The sequence below is a fragment of the Liolophura sinensis genome, chromosome 8 (assembly GCF_032854445.1).
Source record: "Liolophura sinensis isolate JHLJ2023 chromosome 8, CUHK_Ljap_v2, whole genome shotgun sequence".
Classification (NCBI taxonomy): domain Eukaryota; kingdom Metazoa; phylum Mollusca; class Polyplacophora; order Chitonida; family Chitonidae; genus Liolophura; species Liolophura sinensis.
Window position 1 is genome coordinate 36,471,272 of NC_088302.1, and position 16,566 is coordinate 36,487,837.

The 16,566-nt window shown below is 38.2% G+C and overlaps 1 protein-coding gene across 1 annotated transcript in view; it reads right to left on the bottom strand.

Annotated features, from left to right (window-relative positions):
* The window catches only part of LOC135473482 (gamma-aminobutyric acid type B receptor subunit 2-like), a 44,580-nt gene that overhangs the window by 12,752 nt on the left and 15,262 nt on the right, over positions 1-16,566 (bottom strand). The window contains exons 3-7 of the mRNA XM_064753333.1: positions 6,098-6,235; positions 5,511-5,681; positions 4,843-4,953; positions 4,300-4,365; positions 3,444-3,632 (exon numbers count right to left, since the gene is read on the bottom strand). Coding sequence (XP_064609403.1) covers positions 3,444-3,632; positions 4,300-4,365; positions 4,843-4,953; positions 5,511-5,681; positions 6,098-6,235 — 675 coding nt within the window. The remainder of the gene's footprint in view (positions 1-3,443; positions 3,633-4,299; positions 4,366-4,842; positions 4,954-5,510; positions 5,682-6,097; positions 6,236-16,566) is intronic.

Consider the following 16,566-nt stretch of genomic DNA (forward strand, 5'->3'; position numbering starts at 1 on the left):
TAGAATTTGTTCTTTTCATCTAACAGATGTACCAAATCTCAATTTGGATCATATTTATATTTTTAATATCTTCATAAATATGATCATAATTCAGGTTAAATGCATATGTTTCGATATAAACAACAAATTTACATTCAAATAAATTTATTAGACAAGCATCACATCCTTATTTAGAACATTATTATGTAACAGGGATGAATACCAAAAGTTGGTCCCAAATACCCACCGCAAAAAAAAATTTCAAACACCCTTTTCTCTTGAAAAAAAAAATCCCCAAAAATATTAAAGATCATATTTGCAAATAAGTTTTTTGCTTTTTCATCTGATTTTGGCATCATTTTTATGTTTTCTTCTCCTTTAACAGAAATGATTACGGGGACAGATGGGAAAAGTAAAAGCAAATTAGTCAAAAGAATAAAGAATTAATAAATCATCTTCAGCAACAGAATTGTGTGTCAGCTGACAAGAAATCTCAGATCTTAGTGCTAGTATATCTTTATTTATTTATTTATTTATTTGATTGGTGTTTTACGCCGTACTCAAAAATATTTCACTTATACGACGGCGACCAGCATTATGGTGGGTAGAAACCGGGCACAGCCCGGGGGAAACCCATGACCATCCGCAGGTTGCAGGCAGACATTCCCACGTACGGCCGGAGAGGAAGCCAGCATGAGCTGGTCTTGAGCTCACAGCGACCGCATTGGTGAGAGGCTTCTGGGTCACTACTCTGCGCTAGTGCGCTAACCGACTGAGCCACGGAGGCCCCTTCTGTTTGATTGAATGGCTGCCTGGTTAATACATACACATAAATTAGAAGATATTGTCAGCTGATTGAGTCACAATAGTCCCTGGCAAACATGTACAAGTTTCATGTACAAATGTATGTGTAATGGGTTTCCACCCGGCGATGGCCACTTTTCTCTGACCACAATTCTTTTCTTACTCATATGCTAAAAAAAACAACATTATTTTGTACAGTCGAAATCACTGAATCAGGCTAAGATATTGCTAAATTAAGGTGTATCATGGCACAGCTGAGATTATGTTTTATATGGCACTGACTCTCTTTATTTCAAGAACTGTTAAACTATGAAATCTTTTATTTTTAAGTAGCGCATGAGCTTGTATTTCATTAAACCTATAAATGCTACTTTTTCTCAGCTACATATACAAGATTTGAGGTAAAATTATTCTCAAATTAAGCCCATGTGAATGCAATGAAGGATTTCTGGAAATTAAAAGTTTTAGAGAGGACTATCACGGGATGACATTGGTGACAAGTTAATAGTGCTGAACATTCCCTGTGCTTTTAGAGTGATATTTTTTGGTGTGCTTTCTTTCTTTCAGGAAACTGTGTGACTGATGTGTTTATACACAGTTTAATTAGTGTTATATTCTTCTTTAATGTTTTGTTCATGTTTCATTCAAATTTATATAACTGTGTTTAATTTTATGATTGAAAACTTATATATACAGACAGGCCATACAATAATATGATTGTATTTATGATATATGAAATTTTTTTATAATACATATTCTAGTTTCTGACTGAATTTCGTCTTTTGTTCTGGATTCAAGATGTCTACTTTGTAGCATATTTTTCTATTTTAATTCTGTTTGACTGAGGCATAAGGCATAGTGTCTTTAATATGATGTGTCCGGTCTGTGGTGTAGTGTATATTATGTCGATTGCAAACAGAACCATTTTGGCTTCACCTGGTTTTACCCATGTCTTCCACATGACCACCAGGAGTACCATTATAACCTAAGGCAATGCAGATTGCATGTATATGCTCTAAGATAGAATGTCATATGCTTGTGTGATGGAAGGTTGGGAATTGAGGGTGGGGTGGGGGTGTGTCGTTGCAGTATTCAACACTACTCTGGATTACTGGATTGAGCGACTCTAATTTTTGGAGTCGCCCGTGGACCCAAAAGTTTGGGGTCAGAAATTTGACCCTGCTTTTTGTAGTTCATGAACCCTATTTTTAGGGTCAGAATTTGAAACCAATTTTGCAGTCGATCGACCCTATTTTGGGGTAGGTTATTTGACCCTTATTTTGGGGTTGGTCACGTCTATACCCTAAATATAAGGGTACTCCTCTTACAATGGAATTTGTCGGCAAGCTACTTGTGTAGTCAGATGTAATGACCTCAGGGACCCATTACCGCTCACAGCTTTTCCGTGTACGATAATACCATTCACACTTTGCAGCCATTTCTTCTGATTTGTTTTGAAAAGTATAGAAAAAGGAAACCTTGTTGTCAAATTTGGGTCATTTCATTGAGATACGATAATCGATCATACAAAAAGCACCAAGTCTGTGATGAATCCGCTGAATATAGTTTAATATTTCGCCGCTAACAGATTAGATTGTGCTGAATAGGTTTCAAATTATCAGCTGTAACATACTTCTATATTAAATCAGACATGTATTTTATGGCTTCGTGTAATTTGCGTGTTTGCAGCAAACTTGGGGTGTTTGGTGGTCTTTTATGAGCTAGTAAATTGGAAATGATTTCCAAGGTCGCTGCCGTTGCCATTGACACTTTGCTCCTCATATTTTTTCGTTTTTGTAATGAATGTCAAATCTGAGAAGTCATTTCCGTGGTTTGACCCGTATTTAGCCAAGGACGTTGTGATAATGCATTGATATTAATCGGCAACGTTGTCCATTTTCCTTACAAGCAGTGTAACCCTTTACGCATGATTGGACGCAATTCCAAACAACTTTGCAAAATGGTAAAATATTATTTAGTTCAACTATGCTTGTAGGCATTAAGGTTTTCGTGACTGAAGGGTCGTCAGCACACACTCCATTGTAATTGTAACTGATTTTGGTATTTGCAAATATGAGAGCATTTTTTGCACAGTCTTTTCATACAATGCCATGCAAATACATAGATTTTTTTATTTTGCTAACATGGTATACGCAGATAAGTATAAAAGTGCAAGTCCAAGGGATACATGTAATGACTGTAAAATCTTTATCTGTTTTTACCCAGAATTTGCCCAAATTTATAAACCCCACAATTCTCAGTGAAATTAATGTGAACTAATGACTTTGTAAAAGGGCAGATGTTGGTAAAAATAGGCAATCGACGACGCTCACTTGGAAATTTCCGGGGGTCTAAAAGTCACTCGTCCTTCACTTATAAGTATGAGGTTAAAGAACTATGAACCAATAAATAAATGTTTCATCAATAAAGTATATATAATATATACGCGTAAGTAAGATCTTGAATAAGTTATCAAAGGTCAATGGTTTATCCCGGGTACTCCGGTTTCTTAGACCCATGAAAACTGACCGCCACTGTGGAAAATCGTTTATGGTGCTCAACAACAGTTACAGAAATCAATAAAATAAAAATATAAGTTGTACATCGAAGGGTAAATGGAGAATAACTGTTGTACACATTCGCTAGTACTGCACACATACCAGACCTGATATGGAGGCTTCCTCTCCAAGCAGTCGGTCCAGGCCAGCGATCTCGAAGTGTCCCTCGACTGAGCGGGCGAGTTCCTCCAACAGACAGTCCGTGGTGTTCCAGTCTGTCCACCAAGCATTGCCGTAATGGTTCACCATGAGCCATACATATCTCCCTCCATACAGACCGCTCTTGTAAACCTGAAAATTGCAATGGAGATGACACATTCTAGACTGCTTAAAACTATGCATAAAAATACATTCATTTCTTTTTTCAGATTTTTCTCAGGAGAATTAAAGACGTTCAAATGCCTCAGTCCTAAGGTGGGCTTAACACACTGCTGGTTTCTAGGAACTCTGGTGTCACTTTTCCAACAAGAGTAAAAGATTAATAAAATAATGTTCTCAACAATTTCTTCCTACTGGTAAACGTATGGTTTACTTTTGAGCGTACTCTTAGTGCCTGTAGTATAAATACTTACGGCGCAATCAGTCATTTCTTTTCTTTCATTTCTTAGTCAGGACTTTGTGTTTAAAACGTTATCGAAAGAAATCACGGTATTATGTAATCTATAGTAGAGTACAAACTATGCCACACTGCCTGTGAGTTTCCACCTGCACGCTTATGGAATGGTTTTGGAACACAGAAACAATATTTCTGTTATCCTATAGTCATGATCACAGGGTGGGGCACCTTCAGTAGATGAAAGCGCAGAAAATGCTGTTGTAACACTAAATGTCTACTACGCCTGATTGTGGCATGGCGTTAAGAACTTTTGACTGGTATTGTGTACGAAAGTTAATATATCGATCAATTCTTGAACATGATGGTAAGGAAAAAAAGATTAGCAAAGACTGGCAAACCTACCTGGCAAAATAATGTGGTGGTTGTGTTTTTATCAAAAGCTCCGATGATGACTCTGGCGTCGACAGCCTGAAGCAAAACGAGAGAATTATTGGCTGCTTGATTTGTTTATTGATTCACTGGCGGGCATGGTGCTGCTTATTTGGTTCTGGAGAGCGCCGTTGTGAAGCCAGAGTCTCCGTCTCTGATCGTCACAAAACATTCGCTCTTCACTCTTTAACCGATCAGAAACAAGTTCAAGTTGTTGCTTCTGTTTTTTCATTTCAAGCGTGTTGGATGTAAATACTGTTTAGCTTGAGAATTGCTGTATTTAAAAAATAAGGTAAAAAAATGTATAATCCTCTTTCTAACGAGTACTTCCATTTCTTAATTCGCAAAATAGTAAGATGTTCCTTAGGAACTTGTTTTTAAATCACTGTTTCCAAAAGCGACGCGTGTGAAAGGCCATTTGCAACCGAATTCAGTGAATTTATCAGTTTAGCTTGAAGACATCTTACGCCATTGTAAGAACCCTTATAGAGACTAGAGCAGACATTGGCTTCTCACCTCGAGACGCTGAAGTTTTTCTGCAATATCCTCTGGAGTGGCTTTACACGACTCTGAAACTTTCACCGTTATGTTGTGCCTCTCGAAATCTTTGATCATTTCATTGATGGCCTGCAGTGAAACGCACTAAGTACATTAAACATCAGTATTGATTTCGGCCGTTGTAAATGATGCAACATGGCTTTGCTCTCTGTCAGAGGCGGCCAACCAATGAACTCGTCTTGTCTCTTTGTAGCAGTCTAATTAAGTTAAGATGCTCGAATGAGGCCCCGTCCCTCAACCCGTGTCCCGAATAAGTTTCGGTATATACCCCCATAAAAAATTAAACTTAATATGCCTATAAGTCTCCAATTCCAGATTACCTGAAGCACGCTGTAAACTAGGTTACATAAAACACAAGGGATTACTTGACAGTTGGGAAAATGAACGGATACACTTTTGAAAAAAAAAAGTGAGTCAAAAAAGATGACTCAACAGAATTCGACCTCATGCATGCAAACTGGGCTTACGGAAGTGAGTTGAAGTATAAAAAAAAAAGCTCCAAATCTTATTAACCACAAAGAGCGGGTTTTGGCTGAATAATTTATACACCGGAAGTGTTATAATTTAGCCATTGAGATCTCTTGTTACATCTGGCGACTAGCGGCGAGAGGAAGTGTTTGACTTACCAATGAGAACTCTTCGCTGTCTTGGTGTATGACGGCGACTGTGTTCCAGCCAAAATGCTGTATAAACATACGTCTGGCGGGGTTGAAAGAGGAATCGGCCTGAGCTAACCGGAAAAACGTCGGATACTTTTTCCGGTCACTCAAAGCCGAAGATCGAGACGAATGTGAAATCTAGAGGCCATAAAAAAAATATACGACATATTATCTTGTCTGCCAGGAATCTTTAAAGTGGTACTTAGAATAAATTTCAATGAAAAATCGATCTCCCGACAAAATGACATACTTATGTTGCACTAGAGCTGTTTTATACATGAATATTCCAACCGCGGAATGAGAAAAGAATAGCAAATGCCATTAGAGCATTGTTGTTCAGATATACATGAGGTCCATAGCATTATCAAGGTACGTCAAAAGAATCTATCAAACAAACGCCAGCTCAAACAATATATCAGTCAAGACAATTTGTTGAGGATCCCTCTGGATAATTTCCATGTTTTCACTGTTATCAGGTACCGCCCAAGTATGTTTGCAAAAGGGGCGATGCAAAATGATATAAATTTACAATTTGTGCAGATCGTTGTACTCACCATGACGAGATTAAAAAATGGGACAATTTCAGCTAAAACTTCGGTAACTGGGGAACATGACCCACCAATCACCATGACAATGGGTGGCTTCCGGTATACGATATCAAAGAAGGCATCCACACCAACTCCGGGATCACACTGAGGAGTAAATATCCGATATGAAGTTACACACTCAGAGTAATGCATTACACACTTAACGTTGAGAAGTAGATGTCACAAGTAGAGTAACGGATTACACACTTCACACTGAGACGTAGATATCATAAATACAGTTACATAAGCAGAATATTGGATTACATACTTCACACATAGAAGTAGATATATAGTGGCACAAGCAGAGTAATAGATTACACATTGCACACTGGGAAGTAAACATCAGACACACAAACAGAGTAATGGATTACGCACTTCACACCGATGTGTAAAAGTCACATTGTTACAGAGTAATAGATGCACACAACCCCTACATCCACGTGTATACCTAGTTCCCGCTCACACAGGAGTCACATTGTTTAAATATCACGGATACCAAATGGACTCATGTACTGACATGTAGTAAATATCACACACACTCAATCATGGAGAAAATATCACATTTATGGTGTGGAGTGATTATCACATACCCATACATGGTCATGCACATGGAGTAATTATAACAGATGCGGCCATGGAGTAAATATCACATACATTGTCACGGAGTCAATGTCATGCACATATACCACCATGGAGTAATTATAACAGATGCGGCCATGGAGTAAATTTTGTCATCGACTAAATGTTGCGCAAACGACGGTCATGGAATATAACATATATCGTAAAGGAGTAGATATCACAGATGTGCCGTCATTTTCGTCAGATAATATGTACACATTAACACCGGGAAAATACTACTGAATAATTGGTGTATATGGAATGATTTAGGCAATAAGCAAACAGTTGACTAAATTCAACACCATCTCATGCATGTGTGCTGTTTGATGAATTGGAGACTTAGTACATTGTCAGAAACAATTTGTTTTGAGATTTCCATATGATATGTGAATCTCGGAAGAAACTTTCTTCTGGAATCTTGATATGATAATAATTTTTCTGTAATTTTTTCACTACGTGTACGCTCATAAATCAAGCTTAAATCGGTTTTAAAAATGCGAAAAATAAAAAAAAAATGCGATTGCACAGGAGATAAACTGTCTAGATAGACCTACTACCAAAGAGTATCTTCAGTTGTTACGAAAGAAATAAAAGAAAACGCCACGAAAACTTCTTGCATGATTTATCATCAGAGATGCGACGAAGATTGATCAAAATGGGGGAATTTTGAATGAAGATCATCTGATTTTCAATACTGATAGACCTAATGCTTTAAAAGTGATAACCACATGTGCGGGTTAAGTCCTGCAGCCCCTGGGTCGATACGACGTGCCTTTTCCGAGAACCAAGTGGATCAGGCGGATACAGTTGTCGACTTAAAGCATGTTCTCATAGCGTTTTGTGTCGGCTTGATACAGGCCTTCAACTCGACCAGATTAAACACGCCTTGGCTACTTAGATAATGAACAAAAACCTCCCAGAACATCAAACATAATTTTTTGGCCAGGACCAAGCGAAAACCTTTACTGATAGAGTAGCAATAGCACTGGAGCTGAGTGTATGCCGATGTGAGAGGCGATTCGGCAAGAAGAGGGATTGCGTCGACGTGACTAAGTATAAACACAACTAACGTTCGTTACACAAAACTAATGTACAGTATTGATCCATCACTACTGTACCACTATAAGCCTGGCTGACCGCCTTTGGTCCAGTAACGTTTGGCATTAGTTTGTCATCATTAGATAGGACAAAGAAAACCAATTCCCTTCACATCAGCTGGTTGACATTATTAAGACTGGCCACTCCGTCTTTGATAATCTGGACTTAGCTGTCGATATTAAATGTCTTAATACCTGTCATTTACTCTGAAACGATATCATGTTTTAACGAAGGTGATAAGTTGTCATATAGCATCGATAAAACCCGTGCGCTGTTAGCGATGGAAAGAAACTCCATCTGCTTTTGACAATCCCAAACCTTGAACCTTGGAAGTTTTTCAAGGCCATGAACATTCCTCATCTAAGACACCCGTTTAAAGGTGAAAGGTGAAATGACGGTTAACAACGCTAAACGTAGAATATATACACTGCGGAATGTCTAATGCTTAAAAAAAACATTGTGAAAGGCAAACGTAGGATGAATACCAAAGGATTTCAAATGGTTATCAAGAAAGGAAAATACCTACCTACTAACAAACCAGTAACAAGGATGTACACCACGGGTTATCAACTGTTAAGAGAATTACGCGAACTGCGAATAATATATCCACAGGGATGGATCTATACCACGGGCTATCAACTGATTAAGCCACTTAAAAAGTACCACGTCATGAAAACAACAAAGCAACAAAAGTGGATGTTCTCTAGTGACTTTCAACAGTAAAGATCTGGACATAGCCAGCAGTAGGATGTATACCGGTACTAGTTTATTAGTTAAAAACTCTAAAGGAAAATAAATCACATTTGTAAATAAGTACTAATTTACAAATATGATTTTTTTCTTCATGCATACCCTGAAGACATTGAAGCGTCCTTTTCTGTTCTTCATTTAAATATTGCCGTAGTTATCTTTGAATATTAAAATGCCTTTCTTCCTTATTTAAATTTTCTTTTTAAACATTATTAAAAAGTACAACGAAGAGAGCTGTGATTAGTTCAATTAACACGCACTGAAAGGAGGGCAATTTTCCAGGGATCTGTTTGGTTGTTGCAAACACGATTTGTTGGGACTCTCTATCAACAAGTGTACCCACGCATGCAATGTAAACGCATGATACTGCCCTCGCTTACGACGCTTTTTATTCTGACAATGAACAAGGAACAGTTGTTCAACCAAGCCCCAAATGACAGGAAAATAGCCATATTCTGCTCTCCCTATGGAACAGTGTGAAAGTTCATGTAAATATAGATAAATATTACCGGTAGCGCCACATTGTCGAATACAATTATGGATATAGTTGTCATTGGATCTCCTACAGTAGCGTGTCATACACTATTCAACAGCACTTCCGCTGAATATGAGATACCAAAAGTACATCCCAAACCATACTTCTGATATTGTTGAGCGGCACTTGATAAACTATAGTATAGGGCAGCACATTATTAGATTATAGATTATCAAAATATCTTGAAATTTTATATTTGTTAAACTCGCCTATGGAAGGTATACAACTGGAATCCTTGACACCGTTTGGATTCCAAGAAACGAGCAGGTGTAAAACGTGTCCGTTGTCTGTGGCGTTGAATGTCAGTAGTGCCATTTACCCTGACTTACATGTACGCATAATCCCCAGAATAAATGCCTAGAGAATTCTACTTAAAGCAGCCTTGAACCCACTCACGTTATAATTTATGGATATGTGTTCAGTTTTGCACTCAGAGACCTTACTGGTAAACGCCATCGCATGTTGAATAAATGGCACGACCTTCTGGTGAATCCTGGGAGAATGAAGGGACAATCCTTTGAGCCTTTTAAAGGCCTTGAGGGCAATGTACCGGTCAGACTGGGATACCAGTCCAGAACAAAATGTGCGATATAGGAATCTGTTTTGAGTAATCGGCTTCGGTAAACCATTTGAAACCTCCGATCCTATACACAGAATGGAAATATCAAATAATTGCTTTGGCATAATTAGTAACAAACAGAAGAGCAGTAACCCTGAAACTAGAATTAGGTAGACAAAACAGGGTTCAACTACGCAATGCTCTTTCCTTCAATGATGCAAAATAATAGGCATTCAGTTCGGCTTAAGCCATGGTGCTAGGAGCGTAAATGTTGATATCATTTATGTACGCAATTGCATGAAAGGTTAGAACAAATGAGGTAAATTGACAAGAGACCGGTTTGAATCGGTTACATATGATCATTTGCAAACTAAACTAAGTGACGTTTTGTGTAAAATCTTGCAGCATCATTAGGTCAACTATGTTAAGTTTGCCCAGTGTCATCTTTCATCACAACCTTTGATTGGCTGTTGTGTGTGGCTTGAAAGTGCCGATTTTTCCAAAAGGATAGGCTTAGGTATAGTCAAACTGTCTACCGTAATCACAGCCTTTCTGTTTTATGACATATTTGAGTCATAAGTTGCTCAAAGACAACAACGGTGGTCTGTTTCTAATCGAACTGATGCCAATAATATTATAGGTGGTTGCATTCAATAACATCATTTTCATTCACCAGACGGGGTTTGAGGAAGTGAGGTCTTGGGGGTTGGTTCTTAAATGATTTTCGTGCGTGCGTTGTACAATGACAAAGGAAGGTATAAGATCATCAGTTCACAATAGTGAGCTCCTGCTCACTTTTATGTTCACACTTACCATTAGGCAAGATATATTTGGTGGTGCACTTCACAAAACGTAAGCCATTTAACTTTAAAATATATTTGGTCTCTAACGGTTACTCACAAAAAGATCGTTGTCATCCTTAACTTTGGAGATGGAAATGAAAGTTTGATACATGTATACACAAACAGATCTATCAAAGAACACTTCATATGCTTGTGTGCTATGGGGAATAAATGATTTCTTCTCAGGACTGGAAGGAAATATTGGATAACTTTTAATGGCTAACAAAAATGAAACCACCATAACAAGCACGTCGATATTTACGCTGCACCATTTACGAAAGCAGTGTCTTGCTGTTAGATCACACCCTGAAGACAAGATGGAACCTCACAGATGGCCAATGGGTTTTTTTCATTACAAGATCCAACTAGATGAAGAATGTTTCATATTTTGTAAGATTCGTCCAGTAGCTGGACAAGCTGTTATAACAGATTCTCCAATTTGTCTCTGGATAACAACATCCAGCATGATGAAGAATGCTGCGTATTTTGTATGATTCGTCCAGACCGGTATAACAGATTTTCAATTTGTCTCTGTATAACAGATTCTCTAATTTGTCTCAGGATAACAACATCCAGCATGATGAAGAATGCTGCGTATTTTGTATGATTCGTCCATACCAGTATAACAGATTTTCCAATTAGTCTCTGGATAACAACATCCAGCATGATGAAAAACGCTTCATATGTTGTAAGATTCGTCCAGCAGCTGGACAAGCTGGTATAGCAGGTTCTCCAGTTAGTCTCAGGGTAACAACATCCAACATGATGAAGAATGCTACGTATTTTGTAGATTCGTCCAACAGCTGGACAAACCGGTATAACAGATTCTCTAGTAAAAGCCTCTGGATAACAGTTACAATAGATTGTTTCTCGCATACGTTATAACTGGTGCATCAAGTGAGACGAGGATTAGTTCTGACAACTGCAGCCGGAATATAAAATACGCCTCTATGGTGTCGCTGAGGCCAATTGCGGTAACATGCACAATGCCTAAGTTACGTCAGTTAATTCCTCTTGGCAGTAAACAGGATCGAGTCATTAACGAAAATGAATTAGGTTCCGGTCCTGACTATATTGATGACGCTATTCGCAGACAAGCCTATCAATCAAGAATGTAAATCATTCCACGGCTCCGTCCACCAAAGGCCAGGAAAACAGACAGTAATCTTATACTCCTTTAGTAGCTCTCATACTCCGACAGACTTATATCATATCCCTTTGATGTCATTTTCACAGGTCCTTCAGCTTCTTACACATATCAAGTAGTTCAAACGAATGAAGATAACGGTAAACGTAACGTGTCCGGGCAAATTTTTGAGCACAAATATTTCTCTATTTCGTTTTAAGTTGGCATTGATTTATTACAACCTGTGAGTTCAAGTCCGGTTCATGTTGGCTTTCTCTCCGGTCGTACGTGGGAAAGTCTGTCCGGTTTCCTCCCACCACAACACTGGCCGCCCTGGTGTAAGTGAAAAATTTCTTGAATACCAAACAAATAAATAAATAAATTTATTACACCCCACTATTTCCAGGTCGAGGGTAAAATGGTCTGCGTGCATATATTTATATATTGGTTTATAAATTTCGAGTTTGATTGATTTTTAAGTCATTTCTATCAAATTATACTATGACAATGGTCTGCCTGTAAACGTGTGAGTTAGAGAGTGATGCAGTAATTGTCTAATCTTCAGAATACTGTTACAGACATATGCGTTTTACGCACGTACATCGAGCACACTCTACGGTGACATCACATCTATATCACACTATACACTTTTACGTTCTTGATTTGACAATTTCTTTCTATATTTCTAACATGCTAGAAAATGAAAGAACTGAATTCAATAGTATATGGGCAATGTTGTAAACACAGGTCAAGTCAAACATTCGTATACCACTTGTAAACCGTAAATGGGCATTCAAAGTTTAAAACACCAGTTCCCAATTGAATATATTAGAAATAATATATAAATAGTAAATAAAGCATGTAAGAAAGAAGCTGTCAACAATTTACACTAACTGAAGTAAAGAGGGCGTGTTTCGCTGGCTACATGTGACCAACTTCCACCTATCACATTGTCGTCGCTGCTCTGATTTTACTTTCCATGCATTCTGTATTCTTTCTAATATAAACTGCCCTGCCAGACCAAATCGTGTTTGGTCTGTGATTTACCAGGCTGACAGATTCTTTAAATTCTCTCAGCTGACCGGAAATATTGTAATAAGGACAACAGGTGGAATAACACATTTCTTTTCAATTAAATGTGTCCAATTCCTGTGTGCATTTTCGATATTATAGCTGTATACTTTGTTGTCCAATTTGAAGTAAGAGCTTACAGGAAAAAAACTATAACAGTTGTTATGTACTTGCAGCGACTCTACAGGACAACTGATACAAAGTTCTACAAACTTGAGAGCAATAGAGGCTTATTCACCAAATTTAAATTCAACTTCCAACCTCAATATATTTTTTTTTCGATTTTAACAGTGTGGTGATGACCAGAGTTCAAACAGTTGCTTACAAAACCCCTTGTACCAAACTAGTGTTTAGTGGGCAAAACACTCGTAGCTGTAGGAAGTTTTAGGAGTCCTGATCACACATTCCGTGACGTGTACAGATTTGTATGTCAGCCTGTCTGTATTAAAAAAGAAACGCCTCAGACTGGGCAAAAACGTCGATCGAATATATTGTGAGGTCGCCAACCAATGCTCAGTAACTCGCGCCAACAAAGTGAAGGTAATATGCATACAATTGCATATTGCACAGTTAGAACCTTAGACAACCTTATTAGAGGTTCGTCTGATCCTATGGCATACAATTGCATATTGCACGGTTAGAACCTTGGACAACCTTATTAGAGGTTCGTCTGATCCTATGGTGATTTTCTCCCACCTTTCTGGCAGACTGTCGCCTTTTTGTCTTTTAGCCTGATGAATATTATTAACTTAACACCGCACTGTTTGTTTACCCTTGTCTTTGTGTAATTTGAAATACTGCTGATGGGATTTTACGGAGCCGATTCAAAAATGCTAAGTAGCCTAGTTGTTGCGAGTTAGATCCATCAGAATTATAGCTCGTAAGAAGGTTGGTAGCATAAACCGTATTGTAAAACCACAATGCTTTCTGTATGTACACAACGGTGGAATTTACGCTATCGCTGAAAGAAATCAAAAGATCTTAGCGGGAGGGCAATTTGTAGCGATTGGACCGATAGCATTCAAAAAGAAGAGCAGTTGAGTTTGAAGTCTAAATTAACAGATCTAGGTGGATTCATAGGCCTTTTCCCTTCTTTTACCACAATTTGTGATCACCGTATAACCTCTAAGTCACCTTTGTATCGTTCTATAACAACTCCTCCCAGTTTGTCTTACTTAACCAGACATTGGTAACGAGTGGATTTGGTCAATGGTGCGACATCGGCTTCAACATGGTAATAGCTTATAGCTCAAGTATTGTAACTAGTGGCATTTTAAGACTTCGGGGGAACATCGCTGGTTATTCTTGATGGGAATGTTCACTGATGGGTGATATACGTTTCGGTATTTCGTCTGAGCTCTCGTCGTGAGTTGAGCCTGGGAAACCCTGGGGACACTGTACCGCTTGCTACAGCATAGAGACAGATGGTCATCTTGCATAGAGGAACAGGCCCATTTCAAGTGAAACGAAATAACATTTAATCTGACCGCATTTTTGGCTATCGATGCGAAGCAAGTTTGAGCCGTCCATGCTTGTTGAGGCTTCAGACGTCTTTAACAAGTGCCTTAGTCTGAGAGTATCTTAAGAGTGATTGGAGCTGGATTAACCCGGAAACAATGAAGAAGAAGCATCTCCAGCTGGTCACCAGGATCAATAGTATTTGAAGGCATGGAAAATGAAATAAAGATTTGTGGCAAATGGTTCGATATAAACTGAAATAACATCAGCAGAAATTCACCTCCTCGGTAATTTGAAGTAAAACGTTTCCCTTCCGGCCGTTAATTCCCTTCAAACTAGTTATAGGCCCCTTTGCAAAAGATTTAATCGAACTCCAAGGAAATTAAAAACAATACCAAAGCTTTACAGTGGCACTAGAGGTTATAAATTACAGGACGAACAGTGTCACATCATTAAACACAGTTTATGGACATCTACTTGATTTGGTTCCACAGAAAGGCGGAGCATATAGTTCCAGTTGAACGTGTTTAAATGTTCTAAAAAGGTGCTTCGCATCCTTCCCCAGAACTAGGCAGACATTATGAGACTGTGTGTCTTTAAAATTGAAGTAAGAAAGTTTTTTCCAAAAGATTTAATTTAACATTGTAAAGGAATTGGTTGCGTCTGCGTTCGGCATATTCCATTCAGAGACTTTCCCATAATGTGCCGTCCGTCGTAAATGCAAAGTACAGCTTTAGTGATAATTGGGTGAACATTTCAAAGCTGTAAATGTAAAGACAGCACACGGTGCGGTAAATTGCAACACTGTGGAGTTGGAACTTTATGAACATAAGAAGGACACTTGTGTGGTTAAGTGAATACACCTTACGGGGGTGTTAATTAAGATTCCACATGGAGAAATCAGGTCATATTTTTAGTAATCGAACCATCATAAATACGATATATTTCTAGATTCGACATTGGGCCAAATGTAAACTATTTAATTACACTTTACATAATATGTGCAGATACACTATTGTGCCATTTGCATCAAATAATCCACCTTTTTTTATATTCGAATATTTCCAAGGTTTGTAGGTTTTGGAGCAAAACAATCATAATACGCATAACATGATGTATCCTCACATCATTAGTGACTATTACCGCCTTTCCTAGATTATTGAAATTAAATTTAATGACAAATTGAGAGGTGGCGTGAGCAGATTAGTTATTAATCAAATTTGCAAAATGACGTGACAATAATTTGCTGTCCTGTTATATTTGGACAGTAATCAGTTCCGGGGGCAATCAATTGTATTTGAGCCTAATTAAGCCTTTTAATTCGGCCAAACCGTAACAATGTTCCATCACGTAATAACTAATCTGACATTCGCCAGAAGCGATAGATGTTGAAGCCACTTAGAGTGCTTCATGAGGCATAAAGGTATTCATAAGCATTGTATTGTTCAGTATTTCAGGTATTAATTCAGAATCTGAACAAAACTGAACATAGTTATTTTTCATTCTTGGGGCATAATTTGCTGTCTTGTAATTTCAATGCCCGCTTAAATATGCTTTCGGTTGTGGGTTTCCCCCAGGCACTGCCCGGTTTCCTCCCATCATAATGCTGGCCGCCGCCATATACGCGACATATTCTTGAGTACGGCGTAAAACACCAAAGAAATCAACAAATTAATATATATATATATTTCCCGCTAACACTTCGGATTTATCGGAATTTCGTTTTATGCGCAGGTTGTCCCCTCTCTCTGCACCCCTCATCCAATATTAGCTTTGAATAGCATTTACAACCACATGCCTAGCTTATTAACTTTCGGAATGATTGATAAGAGCTGAACAAATTTTGTATCTAAAACCATACCTATCTCCTATAACAGATGAAGCCTGAAAAGCTTATTTGTCCTCATACGTTTTTAGAACACTACATAAACTAAATATAGCGGACAAAAAGACGTTAGATTTCACGAATCCTTAAATCTATCTTAACCATCTGTCATAAAAAGAGGATTTGTCCATGTAGGCGTATTTCTACTCAACGACAGCCCTGTATCACCGTAAAGCCTGTCAAATATCGGTGATAAACGACACGGCAATCATCTCACTGCGAATTTAGAGTTTCATCGCTCTACCTGCATCTTCATTGGTATACGCTACATGTCACAGGAGCTCCCGCTACATGGAAATCATACTAATGCGAGATTTGAGTGTAAGGGACTCGTCGTTGTTGTATCTCGTAGCCCACGTGGAAGTCATTTCGCCCAAAACCGATTTGATCAATTTAATTTCACCAAAATATATAACAGACTACAGCAGTCTATAGTCACACGTAGTTAGTAGAATCCAGTCACTTTTCAGTTTACCTGATTTAGAGCTGCAGAC